The 22,418-nt window shown below is 31.9% G+C and overlaps 1 protein-coding gene across 3 annotated transcripts in view; it reads left to right on the top strand.

Moving 5' to 3' along the window:
* Window positions 1-22,418, top strand: part of GABRA2 (gamma-aminobutyric acid type A receptor subunit alpha2) — a 126,182-nt gene that overhangs the window by 64,091 nt on the left and 39,673 nt on the right. For all 3 annotated transcript variants that reach the window (XM_074276846.1, XM_074276845.1, XM_074276847.1), the window contains 3 exons: window positions 1,685-1,752; window positions 18,849-19,069; window positions 21,554-21,636. In XM_074276846.1, coding sequence (XP_074132947.1) covers window positions 1,685-1,752; window positions 18,849-19,069; window positions 21,554-21,636 — 372 coding nt within the window. The remainder of the gene's footprint in view (window positions 1-1,684; window positions 1,753-18,848; window positions 19,070-21,553; window positions 21,637-22,418) is intronic.

Here is a 22,418-nt window from a genome sequence, read left to right as displayed (position 1 = left end):
TGAATTTGGTAATCGCCTATAGCAGTTTTAATGCTACATTGAATCATACAAATAACTTTTTAAAATCCTACCTTATATGCAAACTGTCATTATCATTTTAATCATTTGCTAAACTTTTCTGAAACTTCAGACAAATGACAAGAGCATAACATGTTCTTGGTATTAATGTATCAAGTTGTTTTATTTTATCTTGTGAAGAATGAAATATTTTTAAATTTATTTCCAGTACTCATGCGGACTTGCAATTTGCTCTTACTATCTGATTATCCTATGATGATGTTTAATATTTTGTTAGCCCCACCCTTCTTTGGCTATTAGTTTTACTGGATTGTGTCCATACTGAGATTTAAAACTGATTCACTCATTTAACACATATTTATTGAGCATAAGACTGTAAAAAGTGCTGTTGGAGATTTGAAGGTATATAAGACCAAAGTTCTGGCCTTAAATTCCCTTTCTGGAATCTCAAAAAACATTAAGTTTTCAAGCAAAAAAGGTGTTTTAAATTAAATGGGATTACATCTCATTTTCATCAGAAAAAAGCATTAGCATTTTAAACCAAAATAATTTTAACTTAAATGCTTTTAGAAGTGATTGTTACAAGCATTGAAATCATATAGCTGATTAAAAACCTTTCTATTTGCATTATCTACTTCCTTCAGTGAAATAAATTAACCTTCACTGCAGACAAATTCAGAATGGATTTATTAAGGTCATTTTTCTGAAAGCTGTATAGTCTCAAAAATATAGGAAGCATGTGAAAATTGGAATAAGTATAGGCAAAATCTAGGAATCCTAAAGACTCATTCTTCTAAAAAACAACCCACATCTTTTTTTTTAAGCCTCTGAAAATTCAGTTCCAAATAGGATCTTAATTTGCCATCATTTATTTTACTCCTAAGAGTGAACACCTTTTCAAAGGCATCTCAGCTATCAGTTAGCCACTTTAAGGATTCAATTTTCAAAATACATTCTTGTTCAAAGGACAATTTATCGTAGAAGAATGTTCTACATTTAGTATAAATTGTTTGCTTTTATGTGTGGCACATAATTAAATAACAAATCTCTTCCTAGTAGAATGAATCATATTTGTTTATTATGATTAATAGTCCATTTTTAAACATCAAGGAGGAAAAATACTTATTTCTAACTTACAAGGCTAGATCCTTATCCTGAAGAAATATTATAATTTGAAATTGTTTTTTTAATCTAAAAATCCAAAAACTACACTTTTGAACAGTAAGTATGCTTTATTTTTAGCATTGTTGGTGATTTTATTATAAGCCTGTTTTCTTAGGGTGGTTTCTGAAGAAGCTATTTATTATGGAGAAACAGACTTGAAACAGACTGAACTTAATAGCTATGATCTGCAAGAGAGTGTAATAGAGCTGCTATAAAAACATTTTATATTTAGAATTGAGATAGCCTCCTATTAAAACACCAACCAGAATAGTTATTTTTATGGATTTGTTGCTTGTGAAAGTAAAGAAGCAATTTGTTAAATGTATATATATATGTATATATATATATATGTATATATACATATATATATATACAAGTGTGTGTGAAAATTTAAATATGACTCTCATGACACAACTTTCTAAACAAATCATATTTAAATGTACCTTTATATTCTGCCTTTGTCATTTTTATTATTTATATTAAACTATCCTTTTTTAATTAGACAGCATTACTGAAGTCTTCACTAATATCTATGTGACCAGTTTTGGCCCTGTCTCCGACACAGATATGGTAAGTTCTTTATTAAAATAATATTTTGATTGAACTATTGTTTATAACTGTCTCAGTATCATTCATTAATTTTAAACCCTTTACTTTTTCAAGAGTTTTGTTTAGATAATAGTATAAGGATCTATTTTATTTTCAGATCAAATGAAAAATGTCATTCAGCACACTGATATTATTTGCTAATTTGGCTTTCTGTAAACACTGTTTACACTATCCCTTTTACCTTTAGCTCAACTTTATTTCTAAATATTTGTTGCAGTTGATTCTAGGAATATTCTCTGATTTTCTTCTTAGCCATCTATTGAGTAATTACTTGTTAGTTTTATAAGTTTTGCCAATCCATTTTAGCTATCTATAGATTTGATTCCTACCTTTTTTTTTTTTTTTACCTTTATCAACTTATTCTTCTTTAAGAAAAATGAATTGGACAAAACAATATTACAACCTGGGCAAACTGTAGATCCAAATTTTAAATTGCTTGTGTAATGGTGAAGATTTTGTCTACCAAGTTTCACATGAAAGATTGACAGGTTCCTTAGTTATTTGTTGTCCTAATTTAAACCCACCCCTTTCTCTTGCAATTTATTGTACTTTGAAAGCTGTTTTGTTGAAGGCTGTTTTCAGAAAGATATCTTATTTATTCAGAATTTACTTCCCAGTCTTATCTGGACTAATTTCCTATTGAAATATCTGCTTATCACTATGTATACATGAACATGATGCTAAATCTTAGTTTAAAAAATGTAGCCTTAGTTCAAACCAACAAAAATTTTCAACAACTGTATTTGTCCTTCTCGTGACTTTTTACTACAGTAATAGCCATGTCTATTTTAATTAATATACATGTCTACAAGTTTCTCAAGGATAGAACTGTGCCTGTGATATTTTTAAATAAAATTTATTTTTTATTAATTTTTATAATTATAACTTTTTTGACAGTATATATGCATAGGTAATTTTTTTTACAACATTATCCCTTGTACTCCCTTCTGTTCCGAATTTTTCCCTTCCTTCCCTCTACCATCTCCCCTAGATGGCAGGCATTCCCATACGTATTAAATATCTTATATCCTAGGTACAATATATATGTGCAGTATCGAATTTTGTTGTTGTTGTTGTTGCAAACGAAGAATTGTATTCGGAAGGTAAAAATAATCTGGGAAGAAAAACAAAAAGAAAAATGCTCACAGTTTATACTCATTTCCCAGTATTCCTTTTCTGGATGTAGCTGATTCTGTCCATCATTGATCAATTGGAACTGGATTAGCTCTTCTCTATGTTGAAGATACCCACTTCCATCAGAATACATCCTCATACAGTATCATTGTTGAAGTGTATAATGATCTCCTAGTTCTGCTCGTTTCACTCAGCATCAGTTCATATAAATCTCTCCAAGCCTCTCTGTATTCCTCCTGTTGGTCATTTCTTACAGAACAATAATATTCGATAACATTCATATACCATAATTTACCCAACCATTCTCCAATTAATGGACATCCATTTACTTTCCAGTTTCTAGTCACTACAAAAAGGGCTGCCACAAACATTTTGGCACATACAGGTCCCTTTCCCTTCTTTAGTATTTCCTTGGGATATAAGCCCAATTGTAGCACTGCTGGGTCAAAGGGTATTCACATTTTGATAACTTTTTGGGCATAATTCCAGATTGCTCTCCAAAATGGTTGGATTCTTTCACAACTCCACCAACAATGCATCAGTGTCCCCGTTTTCCCACAGCCCCTCCAACATTCATCGTTATTTGTTCCTGTCATCTTAGCCAATCTGACAGGTGTGTAATGATACCTCAGAGTTGTCTTAATTTGCATTTCTCTGATCACTAGTGATTTGGAACACTCTTTCATATGAGTAGAAATAGTTTTAATTTCATCATCTAAAAATTGTCTGTTAATATCCTTTGACCATTTATCAATTGGAGAATGGCTTGATTTCTTATAAACTAAAGTCAATTATCTGTATATTTTGGAGATGAGGCCTTTATCAGAACCTTTAACTGTAAAAATGTTTTCCCAATTTGTTACTTCCCTTCTAATCTTGTTTGCATTAGTTTTGTTTGTGCAGTAACTTTTTAATTTGGTGTAATCAAAATGTTCTATTTTGTGATCAATAATGGTCTCTAGTTCTCCCTTGGACACAAACTCCTTCCTCCTCCACAAGTCTCAGAGGTAAACTATCCTCTGTTTCTCTAATTTATTTATGATCTCATTCTTTATGCCTAAATCTTGGACCCATTTTGATCTTATCTTAGTATGTGGTGTTAAATGTGGGTCCATGCCTAGTTTCTGCCATTGTGCCTGTAATATTAACAAGTTGTGTGAAATCAAGGACTGAGAGGTAAGGTTGAGACTTTGGGAGGGGGTGTATTCCACTTTGCTTCTGCTGCTCTGCCAAATTTCAACTCTTAAGGACCAAGATGCTTCCAAATCAGATATCCTTTGAAGGTCCCATCTCCTGCTTTCTGACTCCTTTTGTATGTTGTCTTTATTTTATTTATTTGTTTTCTATTTTTTTTCTTTTTTTCAATTATATTTTTTCTTTTTTTTTCCCCTGAGGCTGGGGTTAAGTGACCTGCCCAGGGTCACACAGCTAAGAAGTGTTAAGTGTCTGAGACCAGATTTGAACTTGGGTCCTCCTGAATCCAAGGCTGGTGCTCTATCCAATGCACCACCTAGCTGCCCCCTCATTTTTCTTTTTTCATTTATTATATTCCCCAGCATATAAGAAAGACAGTGGCTGACACATGATAGATATCTAAATTCTTGTGGAATTGGGTTAGGACAAAGAATATTAAACCTGCTTCCTGAGATACACACAAACACCAAAGCTGAGGGTCTTGAGTGTTTCCAGTGATGTCAGCTATCAAATTTTACAGTTTTTTGATAAGAACTTAAACAGTAATAGAAGATATGATGTTAAATTATTATGTTTTGACACATTTTTTTTTTTTTAAATCTGAATTTAAGATTTCATTAGTCAACAGAATACTCATTATGTAAACTCACTCCAGAGATGTAAAGTGGAAATCTTTTATCAGTTTTAGTATCAAAGAATTATTTATGGTCTTTAAATTATAAATAACTTATCCATAATCATATAGATAGTATAATTTAAGGACAAAACTAAAAAACAGCTCTTATTAAGTCTAAGTTAGCGTTTCACTATGTCATATTTTCTTTTGTTATGCACAGATCTAATCTAACATACTTAGATTAATGTTCATTTAAAGAAATATTGTCAAGTAATCTGAAATATTAAAACAAGTAAATTCAATAAGAATTTATTAAATAAGCTGTTACAGGAACTATCCTAAGAAATAACAAACAAAAAACAAAACAAAACAAAACAAAACAAAACAAAAAAACAAAAAAAAACAAAAAACAAACAAACAAACAAACAAAAAACAGCACCTGCTTTCTTGGAGGTTACATTCTAACTGGAGAAAGCAGTTGTAAGCAACTATTCAACATATATACAGGTTAAAATGAGATTTATCTCAGAGGGAAGGCAAAATAGCATTGTGTTGAAGAGATAGTAAAGCCTTCTTTTAGAAAGCTGGGTTGGAGCTAGGCCTTAAGGAAGTTAGGGAGTCCTGGAGGAGAGGATGAGAAAGGATTGACTCCTAGACATAGGAACAGCTTATGAAAAGGTATCAAGAGAGCAAGAAAAGCAAGAAAATCAGTATAATTGAATTATAGAATTCATGATGTGGAGTAAAGTTTCAGAAGGTTTGAAAGGTAGAAAAGAGATAAGTGGTAAAAGGGTTTAAATGATAAACAATCTATTTTGGACAAAATAGGAACTAAGAAAACTAAGAAAAAGGTCATTTTGTCATCTCAGTGAAGGAAGGACAGGAGTAAGGAAATACTTGAGATAGAGAGAACAACTGAAAAGGGTGAGGTATGCCACAGGAAGTTTTAGGAAGTATAAAAAGGTTTGGAAAAGCCTCTATAGTCAGTGGGATGAATAGACTACAGAACTGTAAAAGCATTGCTTTGGCACAATGACTCAGGTAAGTTTATGTAGCATATTTACCTTCCAAATCCAATTCTTCCTTTGCAACAACAACAACAACAACAAAATTCAGTTCTGCACATATATATTGTACCTAGGATATACTATAACATATTTAATATGCATGGGAATGCCTGCCATCTAGGGGAGGGGGTGGAGGGAAGGAGGGGAAAAATTCAGAACGAAAAGGAATACAAGGGATAATGTTGTAAAAAATTACCTATGCATATGTACTGTCAAAAGTGTTATAATTATAAAATTAATAAAAAATAAATAAATAAAAGAAAAAATGTTTATGTAACATAAATCTATCCTGGTCAACATTGCTTCATGAATTTTCTCCAATAGTTCAGCATCATATGAATAAGAGCAAAGGCAACAAATAGTGGTAATAATTCAAGTTTGAGTTTTGGTAAGGTATAATTGGTGATAGGATAAGATAAGAAGGCAAGAAACTAGCATAGACAACAGAGGATAGAGTTAGGAAAAAAAACTCTAAGAATTGGTTTTGGAGTTATTACAGTATCCTCTACTTGGTAAACAAGATGGAGAGAGAGAGAGAGAGAGAGAGAGAGAGAGAGAGAGAGAGAGAGAGAGAGAGAGAGAGAGAGAGAGAGAGAGAGAGAGAGAGAGAGAGGAGAGAGAGAAAGAAAGAGAGAGAGAGAGAGTACTTATAACTTGGGAAAATTTTGCACAAACAAATAAAAGTTACCTAATTTTTTTTTCCATTATAGAGAGATGAGATGAATTATTTCTGTGCTAAGGAAGTAAACAAATATACTTCTTAGCAGGATTATTTTAGTGCGTTCAGTACTGAAGATACAAGAGACAATAATTCAATAAGATTAGAGAGTCTATTTGAAGGTGTTAGATGGTATTAAAAAAGAAGTGGACTAAATGATAAGCCTAAGGGTTCAATACCCACCACAAATCCCTAGGTGCTATCTCTTCTCATTCCAAAATAGACAATAAAATTAGAACCAGAAAGGAATATAGAAATTTAAATTTAATAATCTAATTTAATATGTATCCCATGTTAGATTTTGCACATTGTTAGGACAGTAAGGGATTGCTAAAATCATCTCAACTATTGATTTAAGGAAAGAGTTTGAGCAAATGGTCTTGGATGAAAAATCCAAGCTTCAAATAACTTCGGTAATATTAGATTATGTGTTCAGTGTAGCTTACCCTTTGGACCAAGGAATTTATTTACCTCTTTCCTCAGGCTACTGAATAGTTCATTCAGTGAACTAGGGACATCTTCCAGACTGCAGAGCAAATGGAGATACATTTAGCTATTGTGTAACAGGGTATTTGAAACATTTCAGGATGTGCACGAACTATCAGAATGTTCTTGGAAGTAGGGGAATTCCTTAATACTCCTTCCATATTATTTCACTGATACCCACTTTTATCTAGTTCTCTCCAGAGGATTCTGGACAAACTTTCAAGTTCTGAACTTGCTTTCTATCATTCAGGAGAAGTAGAATACTCACCATTTTCACTTTCTGATTGTTCTTTTTTTCACCATCACTTTTATTCCTTTAAGACTAACTAAAACCATTTTAAATACCTACTTTAAATTCTTAATGTAAGGGTTAACTCACCTCCAGGTCATTATTGTGTCTTGTTTAAAGAGTTCAGTATCTATGTTATGGTCTTCCTCTCCACTCTAATACTTTCCTTTTCACTAAGCAATATTGAAATACATCATTGTCTCCATAAATGACCTGGTCTAGTAATTATACAACAAACTCAACAGTTGTGAATTGCATGTTCATTTACCCACAAGTTCATTATGCAGGTAAGAGCCTATCATGATCTTAACACAATCAAGTAAGACCAATGCTTAAGTACCCTCGAATTCCTCCTTCTCACCATAACAGTCTAGTGTTCATGTTATATGAAACTTCTCTCCTCCTTTCATAGTCAAACTCCTTTGAAGGAGTTAATTTGTTGTCTTCAACTTCCATCCATTCTCATCTTAATCACTTTCAACTAGTAGCCTGTTTGACACTGTTTTGTTTTTTCAAGCTCACCAGTGATCCCAAATTGTAAATATCCTGGTATTTACTCAGCAATCATTTTTTTTTCACTTCATTTTTACATCCACTATTATATCTTTTTGAGTGCTCTTTCATCACTTTCCTCCCTCAGTTCTGGTGACTCTTTTCTATTTTAGTTATCCTCAGTATTCTTTATTGTATGATAATTAATTTCTTTCCCACTGTCACTCGCTTAGGCTTTGCCCTTGGCTTTCTTCTCAAGGCTCAATTATATTTTATTCCTTGGTGAGCTCACCAACTTCCATGGTTGTGATTATCATCTCTCTGTAGCTTATTCCCAAGCCTATTTATCTACTTCTAATACTCCTCCCTGCTCTCACACACACTGAGTGTCAATCTTGTAATGGCAATTGTGTGTGCTTGATATGTAACTCTGAATAGCCTCCCTAGCATTATTAACATTTCTTCTCACCACTTTCTAATAAATTATTTGCTTCAGTTAGCTTTGTTAAATCTCCTTTTGCATTTGCCCAATTGAGGTGTTTTATCATTGCATTTTTTCCCCCATTTCATAAATCCTGTTTTTCAGTGAATTGATTTCTTTTTCATAGCTATTTTGAAAGGAGTTATATGCTTTTTCCATTTTATCAAATCTATTTTTGTAGGGAGTTATTTGATTTTTGCATTTCATCAAATCTATTTTAAGGAGTTTTATTCAGATACTTTGTGTTTTTTCTTTTCTATACCTTCTTGCAAAGATCTCGTTTCTTTTCCTCATTTTTCTTCTATCTTTTATGATCCTTTTTTAAATTCTTCCAAGAGAGACTTGTGAAATAGTAACCAACTCATATCACTCTTTGGTGCTTCATCTGGTGCTGATTTGCCTTTAGGAAGCTCAGGCTGTGAGGTCTGTTTTTCTCTTTCTCCACTAAAGCTGTCTCTGGTCAGAGTACTTTTTTTTTTTTTACTCATTTTTAAAGGTTGAATTCTGCTCTTAAGGAAAAGGGGTGACAGCCACTTTATTTTGTCCTGTGGCTAATGTTGCTGACTGACTTCTGGTGCTAAGTAAGCTTGACAGGTCCAGAATTCTGAGGTTCAGAGATTCATAAGTTGCCTTTTGTATTTGTTTTGGGTGTCTCACAACAATCTGCTGATCCACTGGTTTGTAACCAGGACAGAGTAGCCTAAGAGTCACACAGCAGATTCCCTAGTGTGTGAATGCTATCAGCCCTGGCACCCCACCCTGGCTACTCACCCCAGCTTCCCATACTAGGATTCATGCTTGGTAGCCTCTCCCCCTGCCTAATTGAAATAGATTTTATTTGAAGTTCCTCCAAAGTATCTTCTTTTGGAAGTTTGTTATACTCCAAATATTTGTGGGTTTTGTTACTCCAGAAAAAACTCTGAGGCTTAATCTCCTGTTGATTGGAGGGCAGCTCAGAGGAGATCAGATAGAGATTTGTCTATTGCTTGACATCTTGGCTCAGCCACCCCATCACTTTCTTAAGTCTTAAGTAGAAAAATCAAGTCCTGATTTTAAAGCATTGTATGTACAAATACAAGTAAGCATGTTGTATATATGATCATTATCTTCCAACATAAATCATTTCACAATCGGACTCGACTACTACGGTAATTTTAATTCAAATTATTCACCTCCACATATTTTCTGTTTAATCCAAAGTGGCCTACTAGCTGTTCCTAATGGAGAAAATTCTATCTCTTGCCTATGTGACCTTACAAAAAGGCAAGCAACAAAAATGTTGAGTTCTACGATAACAATAAAACTAGCATTTATATGGTAATTAAAGGTTTGTAAAATATTTCATATGTATTATATTATTTGAACTTCACAACAATCTCTTTAGGTGGTTACTGCCATCCTCCTTTGTAACCTGAGGATAGTGACATTGAAAGGCTAACTGACTTGCCCATCATCAAATAGCTACTAAGTGTCTGAAACTAGACTAGAATTTGGATCTTTTTAGTAAGACAAGGAGGAGGCTGACTTGCCTATCACTACATAGCTAATAATCAGAAGCAAGATTAGAACTCAGAATCTTTTTTAGTATCTGTACAATTACTTCATCTGTATTATAGATTCTCAGGATTCCTGGAAAATACCAATTATTTGCCCCCTCTGATGCCAGGATTTGCTTGACATTCATAGTTATTTATTAACATATTGTCCCTCTTGAAATGATTTTACATATGCATTCTTTTTACTTACATACATATATATTATATCCCTCAATTATAATATAAATACTTTGAGATTAGAGACTAATTTATTATTTTATTTTGCATGTCTACTGCCTGGAAGTGTCTTGATTATAATTGGTATGTAATATATATTTATTAAATTGAATGATATTAAAAAGTATAATATTTAAGGTTGACTATATAAAAGTCATGACATAGACTTAATAAAAACCATCAAAGTTGAGCTGTTTTACAAACCCAAGGAAACAGTCATTGGATAATTTAATAAAATATTATAAGGATTTCCCTTATTCAGGGAGCTTAATCAAATAATGGGACAAAATGGAAAAAAATCATATTTAAATAACTGCCTCTGAGAATGTCAAGAAACTTATGAAATATTGAAAGTGGTTTAGTTTTTCAAGCTATTTTGAGGCTTTCTAGGTATTCAAATCTGAGATTAACTGATGCCAAAATGAGTGTGGTTTGTGACAAGACCATAGACAAGATAAAACATTTTGTCCCTTGTAGCCCTAGAAACCCTAGAAAATTAATGGTAAGAAAAACTGAATTTTTATCAAATGAAGAAGAGATATCTGATACTGTCTTAGACTTTGAATAAACATAAGTCATTTCAAGTTTGGATGGAAATTTACTTTATAAACTGTTTATTAACAACCAATATGAATACAAACTGTGGATCTTCAATAGCAAGTTACACAGACAGTTGTATTGAAAGAAAAGTTTTGAAACTTATAAAAGAATTTGCATCTTGTTGTGAGTTGAATATTTATTGACAAAACAATTTTTCTATAAGGGAAGGTTGAATATGAATTACCTTATTGCCCTACCCAAATTAAATAGGGACTGCAGCCTGAATTTCTGTTGATAGAGAAATCCACTCCAAGAAATTAAGGGGAGGTATGAGGAAAATCCATTGGATGACTGGATTCTGTTTTGTTATATTCAGGTATCCTTAGAATATTAAGAAGCAGGGCAGGTTTGACTTCTTAATGGCAACAATAGGTAATAGAATACAGACAATATCACAAATCTGTACTCTAATCAAAATGGAACATGGGAGGGTACAAAGCCATTTTTTAGAAACCAAGGATGTATTGGTGTGTATTAATTATTATCATATGTTATTTTTTTTCAGAAGAAGGAAAATTATTCTTTCATTTTCATTTTCAACTTGCTACTTCACATTCAAAGAAATATGCAGATTCTTATTTCCTATAGTATGACTTTTCACTCAATCATCATATTTTTCCGGTTCTGTATTGGAGATCAGTGATGTACATGTGAAAAATAGTTGCCCAAAGTAAAGTGTGTATTTATTAACTATAAAACTGAATGAAGACAGGCAGTTTACATGGGAATGGAAATCACAACTCTGCTTAACAGTATTTTTTGTTAATTTAATGTGTTGATCCATAATTTGTCTTTGCTTTATGTCATTTCTTCCTTTTCATCCTATCCTTATGACTTTTGATATAATACATTTTGTCTGTCAAAATGTTTAGGGACAATGAGTCTGTCTGGAATCCATAAGTTTTCTTCCATAATTTTTTGAGGAGGGATCTCAGTAAACGGTGGAAAGTTGTCTAAAAGTTGATAAGATATAGGCAATTATTGAGGGGAAGAGAAGATATAGCAAGTTCTGAAGGGAGCAAAATGTCATAATGATCATAACATTAATATGGAGCGATGGATATTAGGGGAAAAGATACTTCAGGACTTTTAGGAAGATATAAATATGGTCAAAATAACAGTCCAAGTGAATGATTGTGCATCTTGAACATACAGACAATTAATAATAAAATGAAAATAGGAAAATAAGAAAAATGTTAAAGATTTTCCAAAATGACTACAAAGAAAAATTAAAATTGGTTTTTGGTATATAAACAAAAGGCGATTTTTTTGAAGTGTGAGAATATTTAAGGGGTATTAGTTGAAATCTATCAACTTTTAGAGACTCAAAGGATCGTAGAGATTATCTCCTTCCACTCCCTACTTGACAAGTGAAAAGACAGCTCAAAAGATGTGAAAGAACTTGGCCAAGACAAAACAGCTGACATATGGCACAGCCAAGATTGAGCTCATGTCCTCAAAGTCCAGGCCACAGTTATTTCCAACACATTGTGCTGAGTTTTCAAAAGGAAAATGTTTCCTTATCAGTAAAATACAGAGGTTAGATAGATACTCTCTATAGTCCTTTCTAGCTCTGGGTCAATGACTATATGAGATGCTGTACTAATGTCACTAAAATGCAATTTTGCAGAACAGAGAATTATCATTAAAATAAAGTGCAGAACAAAGCAAATTCTCCTTATATCAGATTCACCCTTGTACTCTCATTTTATGCAGAATATACAGTTAGAATCATGACCTATACTACCAAATGTTCCTGTGCAGGTTAGTGATGAACATTTATAATGACATTAATCTAAGAGAAAAAAAGTAGCACAGCAAAGACAATTAGGAACAATGAAACACACACACACACACACACACACACACACACACACACACACACACACACACACTTACATTGTTATCTCAAAATCATTAGCCACTCTAATTGTCCAAGGAAAGTTGCAGGACTAAATTATAATTAAAGATTCTAATTACAATGTCTGCAATTAACTTAAAATCTTTATTTCAACATTTAAAAATTCATGAGTAAGAAGGTAATTAAACTTTGGAATGTACTTTGCTGACAAGATGACGAAGTTTGTAGTGGGTATGTGCATTTAAACAATTTAAAATGCTTTCTTCTTTTTTTCTATATTTGGAACGTCTATTCCTAAAGTAAGAAACAATTTATTTGCTTTGGTTACATTTATACATGACATGTACACACAATACACATTATATGTGTGTGCATATATATCACTATTCATGCATATCCATATGTATGTGTTTACATTTTTCACTTAAATTAAGCATAACTCTCAGTCATCATACTTAGGATGCTACAGAGCAGCACCCCTAATCTAAAGGCAGGCAGAATATTGGATTATTTATTTGACTTCCAGTAATGAAATACAGGAAGAAATCTGTAATTCCCAATGTGGAACATTTTAACCTGAATTCTGGAAGTTGCTTTCATACTTGTTTAAGTAGCCAAGTAACATTGGAACTAGCATTCATTGTCCCCTCCATCAGTAAGCATTTATTAATCACTGACTTTATTCTAGGCACTGTGGAGTGAAAGAATCAGAGTATATGTGTTGCCTTAATTTAGTTGGTTAAAGTTTTGTCCCTATATTTGCTTTCATGTGCATGTAAGAAAATTCCTCCACTCACGGAATATCATCAATTCATATGCAGTTTAAAATTCTGAATTGCCTATAACCTTGAGAGACTACTTGAATGTGCATATATGTATCTATGGTTATTATAGGAGATGACTTGAATGTGCATATATGTATCTATGGTTATTGTAGTGTAGATACATTGGAATATTCATATACTCTATGCTACAGTGTATATTCATCTGCATCTATCTATCTTCTTTAATGGACATGTGATTTAATTGGTATGGCTTCCCATTCATAAATAAATTGCCTCCTTTTCCCAGCAAGTTCTCATCTTGTACCATTCTTGCCCAAGTTTTCTGATAAAATATTGATGGCTTACCTAATAGGCTATCTGCTTTCACTCCTTTCTATTTTCCACTCTATACTCAGTCATCTCTTTTTCTATTGATATGTATTCTTGCTGTATTCTTTTAAGCCATAAAGATTCCCTTCAAGTGCATCTCCATCAGACAGTAGGGCTAGTAGCGCCAACTACAATGATATCAGGATATTGTTGAACTTTTTGCATGTATATGAATTTATATAAATACCAGAGCTCCCATCATGTCTCCCATAATTTAGCTATTTATTTAAATACTTCCAGGACAGCGATATAATTGATATAGGGCAACTTAACAAGATCCCATTTATTTTACTACAGTTGATATGATTCATCATTATTATCAAAGACCAGCAATCTGCTCTCATGCCCCTTCTCTGTTTATGAGCTCCTTTAAATTTGATTTTCTTGGTCCTGTTACAGATATAAGTTTTGTCTTGTGGCTTATGCTAGAATCCTTTTGAGACACTTATAGAGACTGTATTTGGTTGGCATATATCTGTTGAGAATCAAGATTACTTCTGTACCAAATCAACACAATGGAATAGGATTTTTCTAGAAGAACAAATCCTTGCTCTATAAAAAGGTCTGTTAGGATGAATTTATAGGGAAGTTGTGAGACTTATCCCTCTACATTTGTGTAATAGAATAGTTACACCCTATTTTCATACTACTACTTAATTACTACTAAAATTTTGGTAAGAGAAGTTTAGAAATATGCACTTAAACTAAAATAAAATTAAGGGAAATAAACTATATTTTTCTTTCTTAGCACATGGCCCATAGCTGTCTTTTCACCAGGATGGCAGGACACAATTAACTGTGCTTTACAAAATAACATCCAGTTTTCTTGTCTTTCAGTTTTTAGCTTTTGTGAAACAATCACTACTTACATATTTGCTACTGAAAAAATTGACAAACAAGTTACCTACAAAAGTTGTTTCAAGGAAATTAATTTTAAGGCATATTTTCAGCTTTGTAAAAAACCTCAGAGACCAGAACAATACTGGTGACCTTCAGTGTTCCACTAAAGTAGAAGTGATCTGAAGGCATAGCCTGGTGAGCCCAATACCATTGAAGACATGTAATTCCTTTAGGTTTTTTCTTCTTCTAAATATTAAGATGTTTTCCTTTATATCAAGTCAAATCATTGTATCTAAATGTTTCATCTTTTGGGGTCAAGATGAACAGGTCTAACTCTTCTTTCATTACAAAGTTTTTCAAAAAGTTGAATATAGCTATCATATATGACCTCTCTCCATCTTATATTTTCTTTTCTCTAGGGTAAATTTCCTTATTTTTTTTCAATAATTTCTTATGTTGTATAAGCTTGAAACCTTTTATCATTTTAGATTACACTTGGATTTTCACTTTCTAGTTTTTGAATGAATAGATGAATAAATTAAGAATTATTTATTAAATCCTTACTGTGGGTCAAACACTGTTGAGTGTAGAGACAAAAATAGAAAAGCATAAACTTTGTTATTAAGCAGCTTTTGTTCTGATGGAGTAAGATGAAGTATTTGGGTGGAGTTATGGCAAGAGAAGGTTTTCAACCAGGAAGCAGATTGGCAGGTCCTTTGAAGGAACAGTAACAGAATTAGTTTGCTTATGGATCTGGAAATGGATAAAGGGTGAGATAGGATTGCTGTCTCTCTTTCATAGCACACAAAAGTATTCTGGTGAAAAGATGCCTTGGAAGTAAAAAGAAGTATGGAGAAAACCAAGCCTTGATATAATTGGTATTTACCAGGACAGTAAGGGCCAAGAGCAAGTGTCAAGGGGGTAAATGTGGTAATCAGAAGTGAATAAGATATCCAACTTTTGCTTTGACCAGGCTTATATATATATATATATATATATATATATATATATATATATATATATATATATATATATATATATATATATATGTAGCCCTATTACCAATTCCTTCATCTTATATACTATACCCCCTTTAATTAAACCTAATATTTTATTAGCTTTTTTGGCTTTGATAACATAATTGAATTATATTGAGCTTGTGGTCCACTAAAACCCTCAGGATGATGAATAATTCCTGACTATATAGCATCATTAAAATAATACTCACGTTAAAAATTATGTAAAAAGTCAGGTTTTGTTTTTAGGAAAAATTTTACATCTTTTGAGGCTTATTTCCCTCAGCAAGTTTCCAACCTGCTGGAATTGTCAACACATTAACTAGTTCTTCTTGTTTGCAGTTGAAAATATATTCAATCGAAGTGAATCACTACATAAAATATTTAGAACTTTAACTTATGTCTAAAATAAGCTGGATTTACGTTACATGTATTTCTGAAGTGTATTAGGAAATATTAAAAGAAGGATAATATAGAAAGATGTACCATTTTCTTCAAGCAATTATCACTATGATTACAAAAGCATGGTTTATCTTTTGTTTCTCATACTAAGGAAGAAAAACAACTATGAATAAAGTCTTGTTTACAGAGTACAAAAATATGTATTTAAATAGTTCTCAAAAGCACTGTAACTATATACAATAGAAGAATGAAGTAGATAAAAGATATAGTGTCATATCATAATATAAATATAGAACAGATCTGGAATAGGAACTAGAATGGAAGCATACTATTTTCACATTTTTTGTTTTGCTTTTCTTTTACAACATGACAAATATGGAAATATGTTTAAATGATTATACATGTGTAACCTATTTCAGATTGCTGTCTTGTTGAGCATGGAGGAAAGGGGGAGGGAAACATTAAAACTCAAAATCTTACAAAAATAAATATTAAAAACTACCTTTACATGTAATTTTTAAAAAAACTAAAATACTATTGAGAAAAAAAATAGGGACATAAGTGATTTTTCTTTTTGGGGGGCACTTATAGGTAGGAAAGAATATGATAAGGTTATCATCTAAACTTGTGAAAAATATTTTAATGCTTTGTACTCTAATCATATTATTATTGAATTAATTCACTTACTTGTCTGTAAGGTTCCCTTATAATGCCTTTTGATGTCTGGCTATTAAAAAGTTAACATTAGAGAAAAGAGCCATTGTCAATTGAATATGATCAACTTTTCTGCATCTATAGTGTTAGGGATTTATTTGAGGCATTAAGAGGTTAAGGAATTTGCCCGAGCACATGGAGCCAGATGTGTCAGGAACAAAGCAGCTCATGAAGGTTTTGGTTAGGAGGCAATCACAAGAAGAAGGAGCTTCTGTACAGACTCCAAGATAGCTAACTGCATATATATTGCCTTGAACCATGTACGTTGTTTATTGTCATAATTCAATTAGCATCAATGAGTACTTATTAATATCTGTTAGTAATAGGTACATATAACTATATATATTAAACCTATATTAAGGAATAAATTGAGTAGTATAAAGAGAACTTAAAAATAGAGCCAGCAAGACCTAGGTTCATTAAAACATACTACTTACTTGGTATGACTCTTTTTTTAAAGTCATCTTAGTTCCTTCAAACAGATCTGTAGGCCTCTATCTTTGAAAGCAGATATTGATCTTCATCACCATTGACAGATTCCTCTTCTGGAAGTTCCCTATAAAAATGAAATGTCAATTCTGACTTTCCTACTAAACAGAAATAATAACAGTTTTATATTCTCCTAAGGATTTGAACATTTAAAAAAATTCTCTGTCTCTCTCTCTCTCTCTCTCTCTCTCTCTCTCTCTCTCTCTCTCTCTCTCTCTCTCTCTTTTGCTAAGTAGTGCCCTATTTTGATGTTTGACAATTACTAAGGTGTTAAATAAACAAAAATGCAACTTGGGCCATTTTTGCTGCAAGTGCTATTTCTAAATGATTAAACTCAGGTGTGTATCTTAATATTTTTCAGAACGCATGTTGCAGTACATTATCAAAGGCAATGAAATAGATCAGCTTTATTCACAATTTCAAGTTGGGCATCCTATATTCATCCATCAGAAACTGATTTCTTTCCTTATAGAAAGCTACTTTAAGGGCTTTTCCTTATCAGAGCCTGCAGATATGTTGATTCTAATTGAAATTTCATTCCTTTTATTGCAAAAATTCTTGAAAAGAATCACAGAACAAACATAAACTGATCCTTCCTGAGTGGTGATGACTTTATCTCTTCTTTATGGATATCTTTCAAAAGATTCAATTCCCCAAGATGACCAATTCAATTTTCCCACTTAGGGATAAAATTCTCATTGGTTTCTATATATAGATGGCATACCATTAAATATGGGTTTAAATATGGTTTAGATATGGCATAGGAATGTGATTTCAGAGATACTGACAATCAGTAGAGACCAATATTTTAAATTGTATTTTTAAATGATAAAGTCTTAGTTGTCTGTGTCTCACTGTTATGTAGCTCCCTGTCTTCCAAACAAAACAACTTGCATGAATTCAAAAGTATCTCCTCCAATCAAGATAATGTTACCATATTTAGTCAAAATTCTTCTTTAAAGAAAAAAAAAAAAGAGAATACAAATAAATAGTCTGCCCTGAGTGACATACACACCAGGAAGTAGGTGATGATTCATGGGTACCTAACTGTGTCCTCATTAGTTAGAGCTTTTTGTCTTTTGCTTCTGGGTAAACTGCTACCCACTCTTTATTAGGATTAGCTCAGGGAGAAGAAGAAAGAAAGAAAAAAAGAAGTCAGCCAGTTCTCTTTTCATTCCTGTGCTTCTTTAGACAAGCTCTCCAGGCTCTTCTGTTCCAGAGACTATGGTGAATTTTTATTTATCATAATTTCTGTGAACCCAAGTGAAAGAACCCAGTAATAAATCCATAATTTTTATTCTTCTTGTGAACCCATAGATATAAATATATAAGTATCCAATTCTCCTTTGAAAATGGAGATTTTTTGTGAGAAATGTAAAAGAATAGCCTAGTCTTACATCAACCAAGTTCTTAGAAAATCATCATGATATTCATTCTCCAAAAAATCACCTTATTAGATGATATAATAGGAGAAATTATTTCCATTACAGTCAGATTACTTAAAATACATCACTATGATGAACAGAAATGGTATGTTTATGCCTTAATTATCAAAGGAAGTTAGACCTTGAATTTCTGTCAGTCAGGCATTGATTTTCATGCAAATGTGCCTTATTTTCTTCTCTAGCATCTATTTTCATTGGTTTTATTTATTTATACAGTTCTTCTAATCTTGAAGAGGGGTGAGGAGGGGAAATCTATTTTCCTTCAAAATTATTTTTCCTCTTTACAGGAATACACAATAGACGTTTTCTTCCGTCAAAAATGGAAAGATGAAAGGTTGAAATTTAAAGGTCCCATGAATATCCTCCGACTGAATAACCTAATGGCCAGCAAAATCTGGACTCCAGACACTTTCTTTCACAATGGAAAGAAGTCTGTGGCTCATAATATGACGATGCCAAACAAGCTTCTTCGTATCCAAGATGATGGCACTTTGCTGTACACAATGAGGTAGATTTTCCCTTCTGTTTATCTCGCGTATATTTGTTGAGAAATACACATGATAAATTATCAATCAATATAATCTGTCAGTTTTTTTTAAATAAGATCTCTTTAATTTTATTCATATTGCATAATTAGAATGATCAAGATATTCTGTTCAGTAGAACAAAGTTAGAATATGTGGTATGAAGGATAAGTAAGGCTAAAAAAAATGGAACTCATGATAGAAATGAAGGAAAGAAGCATAAGGTAAGTTAATAGTAATTAAAATAATGGTTATAATATTAATATTGCTATGATATTCTACACTATTTGTTATTAATAACAATTCTAATATCAAAGTCCTTTATGCATGCTATTGAATGTTTTCACATCTCAAATCTTATTAACTTTTGGATTAAATTTTTAATCAATGTAATACAATATTTTATTTTATTAAAATAGAGTTCTGAATTAAAGCATTTGCAATATACTTTTTACTCACTTTCTCATTAAGTAGAAATATTATGATTTTATACTTATAGATATATTCATCTTTCCTTAAAATTACATTGTTTTTTAAATTTTAATTTTGGTAGTGGGGAGGGAGAATAATAAGGAAGTAATTTCATTAGTATAGACAAATTACCTTGAGAGAACTCTATTGTATTACATATAATGAACAATTGTAGATTTCTATGTTTTACCTCTCATATCAATAGATGCTAGTTGATTAGGATCTCAAAACCAGTGTGTAGATCATCTTTTTTATGACTAAATAAGAGGAAAATCACATTCACATAATTCAGTGGGAATTATATAAAATATAATTTAAGAATGAATTGGTTATCAAAATTTTCAAATATAATGAAATCAATAGCAGGCCTGAACACTTTAAACCTGCCCCCCCCCAAATATCTATTCTATTTCTCATAGATTTTATTTTTTGGTGCTCAAGTAACAGGTATTACTTTTAGCTAACTTGGAGAAAATCAAAGCCAACACGAGAAAACTAATGTTTAAGCAAAGAAAAAAGTTTCTGGGAATTTCATTTGTTTTTGGAAACATTGATAGCTATGAGAAAAATATTTTTAAAGACATAGGTAGTACAGCATGTTAAGCGTTGAACATACGATTTTGCAGAGGTAAATATAAATGTTAATATACATCAGATTGTATGCAAAAAGGTTTTAGTTGTGGAAAACTGAATCTCAGAAGCACAAATATATTCCTTTCTTGACTTCTGTGTGTGATGACTAAATCCTTTAGGATTAACTATGCCCAGTTACTATTGTATAATAGTGAGAAGCTGGTTATTCACTATCGATGTCTCATCTTGCTTCCTGTTTCTAGGACCTGATCCAAGGGTAAGAGCTCTCATTGATGCTTCACTTCGATCAGAGTTAGTTCAAGATTAAAACAAGAGCCTTAAATTTAGTGTTTAAGTTAAATGGAGGAAAATAAGATTTCAGAATGTTGGAAACATCATATTTTTGGAGTATGTTAATTAAAATATTGAAGTTAAATATAATCTTAATTCCAAAGTTGAGAGAAACTTCATGGTGGAACTGAAAATTACACTGGATTTTGAATGCACATAACTACATTTTTATATAAGTCCTGTCAATAACTAATTGTGGGATTTTACTTTTTTAAATCTCTGTGTGTTTTTTTAATTAATAGAATGAGGAGATTGGGTTTCATGACTTCTAATGAATTTCCTGAATCTGGGAGATAGATATTCCACTGCCATTTTCATTTAGGATAAATGACTCCTGAGTAGAGTGTCAAATGAAAGCTTGGATAATTTTCTAATTAAGAAAAGTGTCATAATGCTTTGTTGTATTAGAAATTTCTCAGCTCAATAATTGATATTATACCATATATTAAAATACAAAAATCTAATTAAAATGTATTCTCTACTTAAGGTTTCTGTTTATTTTTAGATTTAATTCCCATAGTTTTCATTGTATATTTTAGGGGAATCTGGCCAAGTGTTTCCTTTTTCTTTTTGTTTTTTTTTTTTTTTATAAACATTAGTAACAAAGAAAAATGAAGAGATTTGTATTTTTAATTTTTTAAATCATTCAGAATTATATGAGAAAGCAATACTTGACAAAATTAACATTTCTTTGTTCTTTGAAAAAGATGAATTGTGACATTACTATAGGTAATCCTCAATACACACAGCCATGTCACACACACACACACACACACACACAACACACACACACAACACTATTTTGAGCAACTTGAAATTGTATTATCTTTTTGTCAATTTATATGTATTTTTCCAGCCTGCCTGGCTTTGAGTCAACAAGCTTTTAATGAGTGAAAAGATAAGATTTCATAAACATCATTGAAAAGGAAAGTATCAAGAAAACATTTACCCGTTAATTAGCTTAATACAATATTATAATTTCATCTTCTGTATGGATGAGAAATTTATTAACTGAAGTGGAATTGCTTCATCTTGCTTTTCTGATTAACCAAAGATTGGCTTTTGATTTTTAGGCTTACAGTGCAAGCTGAATGTCCAATGCATTTGGAAGATTTTCCAATGGATGCTCATTCATGTCCTCTGAAATTTGGCAGCTGTAAGTAAATGAGCAAAGGTACAGCTTTTGCTTCATTAGGACTGTGTATAACTCAATAGCATTCATTTCTTTGCAGAGTTATCTACAAGTTATCCAACTCTATCCTTAGTTGTGTTTCTATTATCAGTCCATCAACACAAATATTTATTGAACACTTTATGGATTTATTGCAATTTGCTGATTCATTGTTTTCTAGTGGATCCAATCTAACAAACATTTAAGTGCATGCTCTGTACAGACAAGTCAAAATTAAAGCAAACCTCTCCTCCCAAGTTGCTTATATTCTACCAAAGTGATAAAAGGTGTAAATACACACAGGTTCGATAAATATGGGAAGAGCCTTAACAATTAAGCTCACAAGGAAAAGTTTCCAATAGAAGCCTCTAGCAGTATATTACCTCTCATGGGAGATAGCATTAGAAGTAATTAAAGGAAAAAACAAACTATTATGTAATTATGTAGTGCAAAGAAATTTAGCAAAGTGTCATGGAAGAAAGCTAATGCAAAGAGTATTCTAAAAGGAATTGGGAAACATAATTTTGTGCAAGTTTTTAACACTTTGGTTTTTATTTTTCCTATCTTTCAATAGAAGAGTTGTGCTAGGTCACATATAAATATTTTTTTCAGGTTCAGATACTATAATCTTAGATTTAATCAATATAACAAGTACATATTAAGCATTCTCAATGTTCTAATTACCTTGATAGAAAGAAAAAAAAATGGAAATAGTACCTAGCTTCAGGGGGCTTATAATCTACTTATAGACATCATTTGTCACCTGG

The sequence above is a fragment of the Sminthopsis crassicaudata genome, chromosome 6, assembly GCF_048593235.1.
Source record: "Sminthopsis crassicaudata isolate SCR6 chromosome 6, ASM4859323v1, whole genome shotgun sequence".
Classification (NCBI taxonomy): domain Eukaryota; kingdom Metazoa; phylum Chordata; class Mammalia; order Dasyuromorphia; family Dasyuridae; genus Sminthopsis; species Sminthopsis crassicaudata.
Note: the sequence above shows the minus strand (reverse complement) of the source record. Positions and strands in the feature narration are given on the sequence as shown.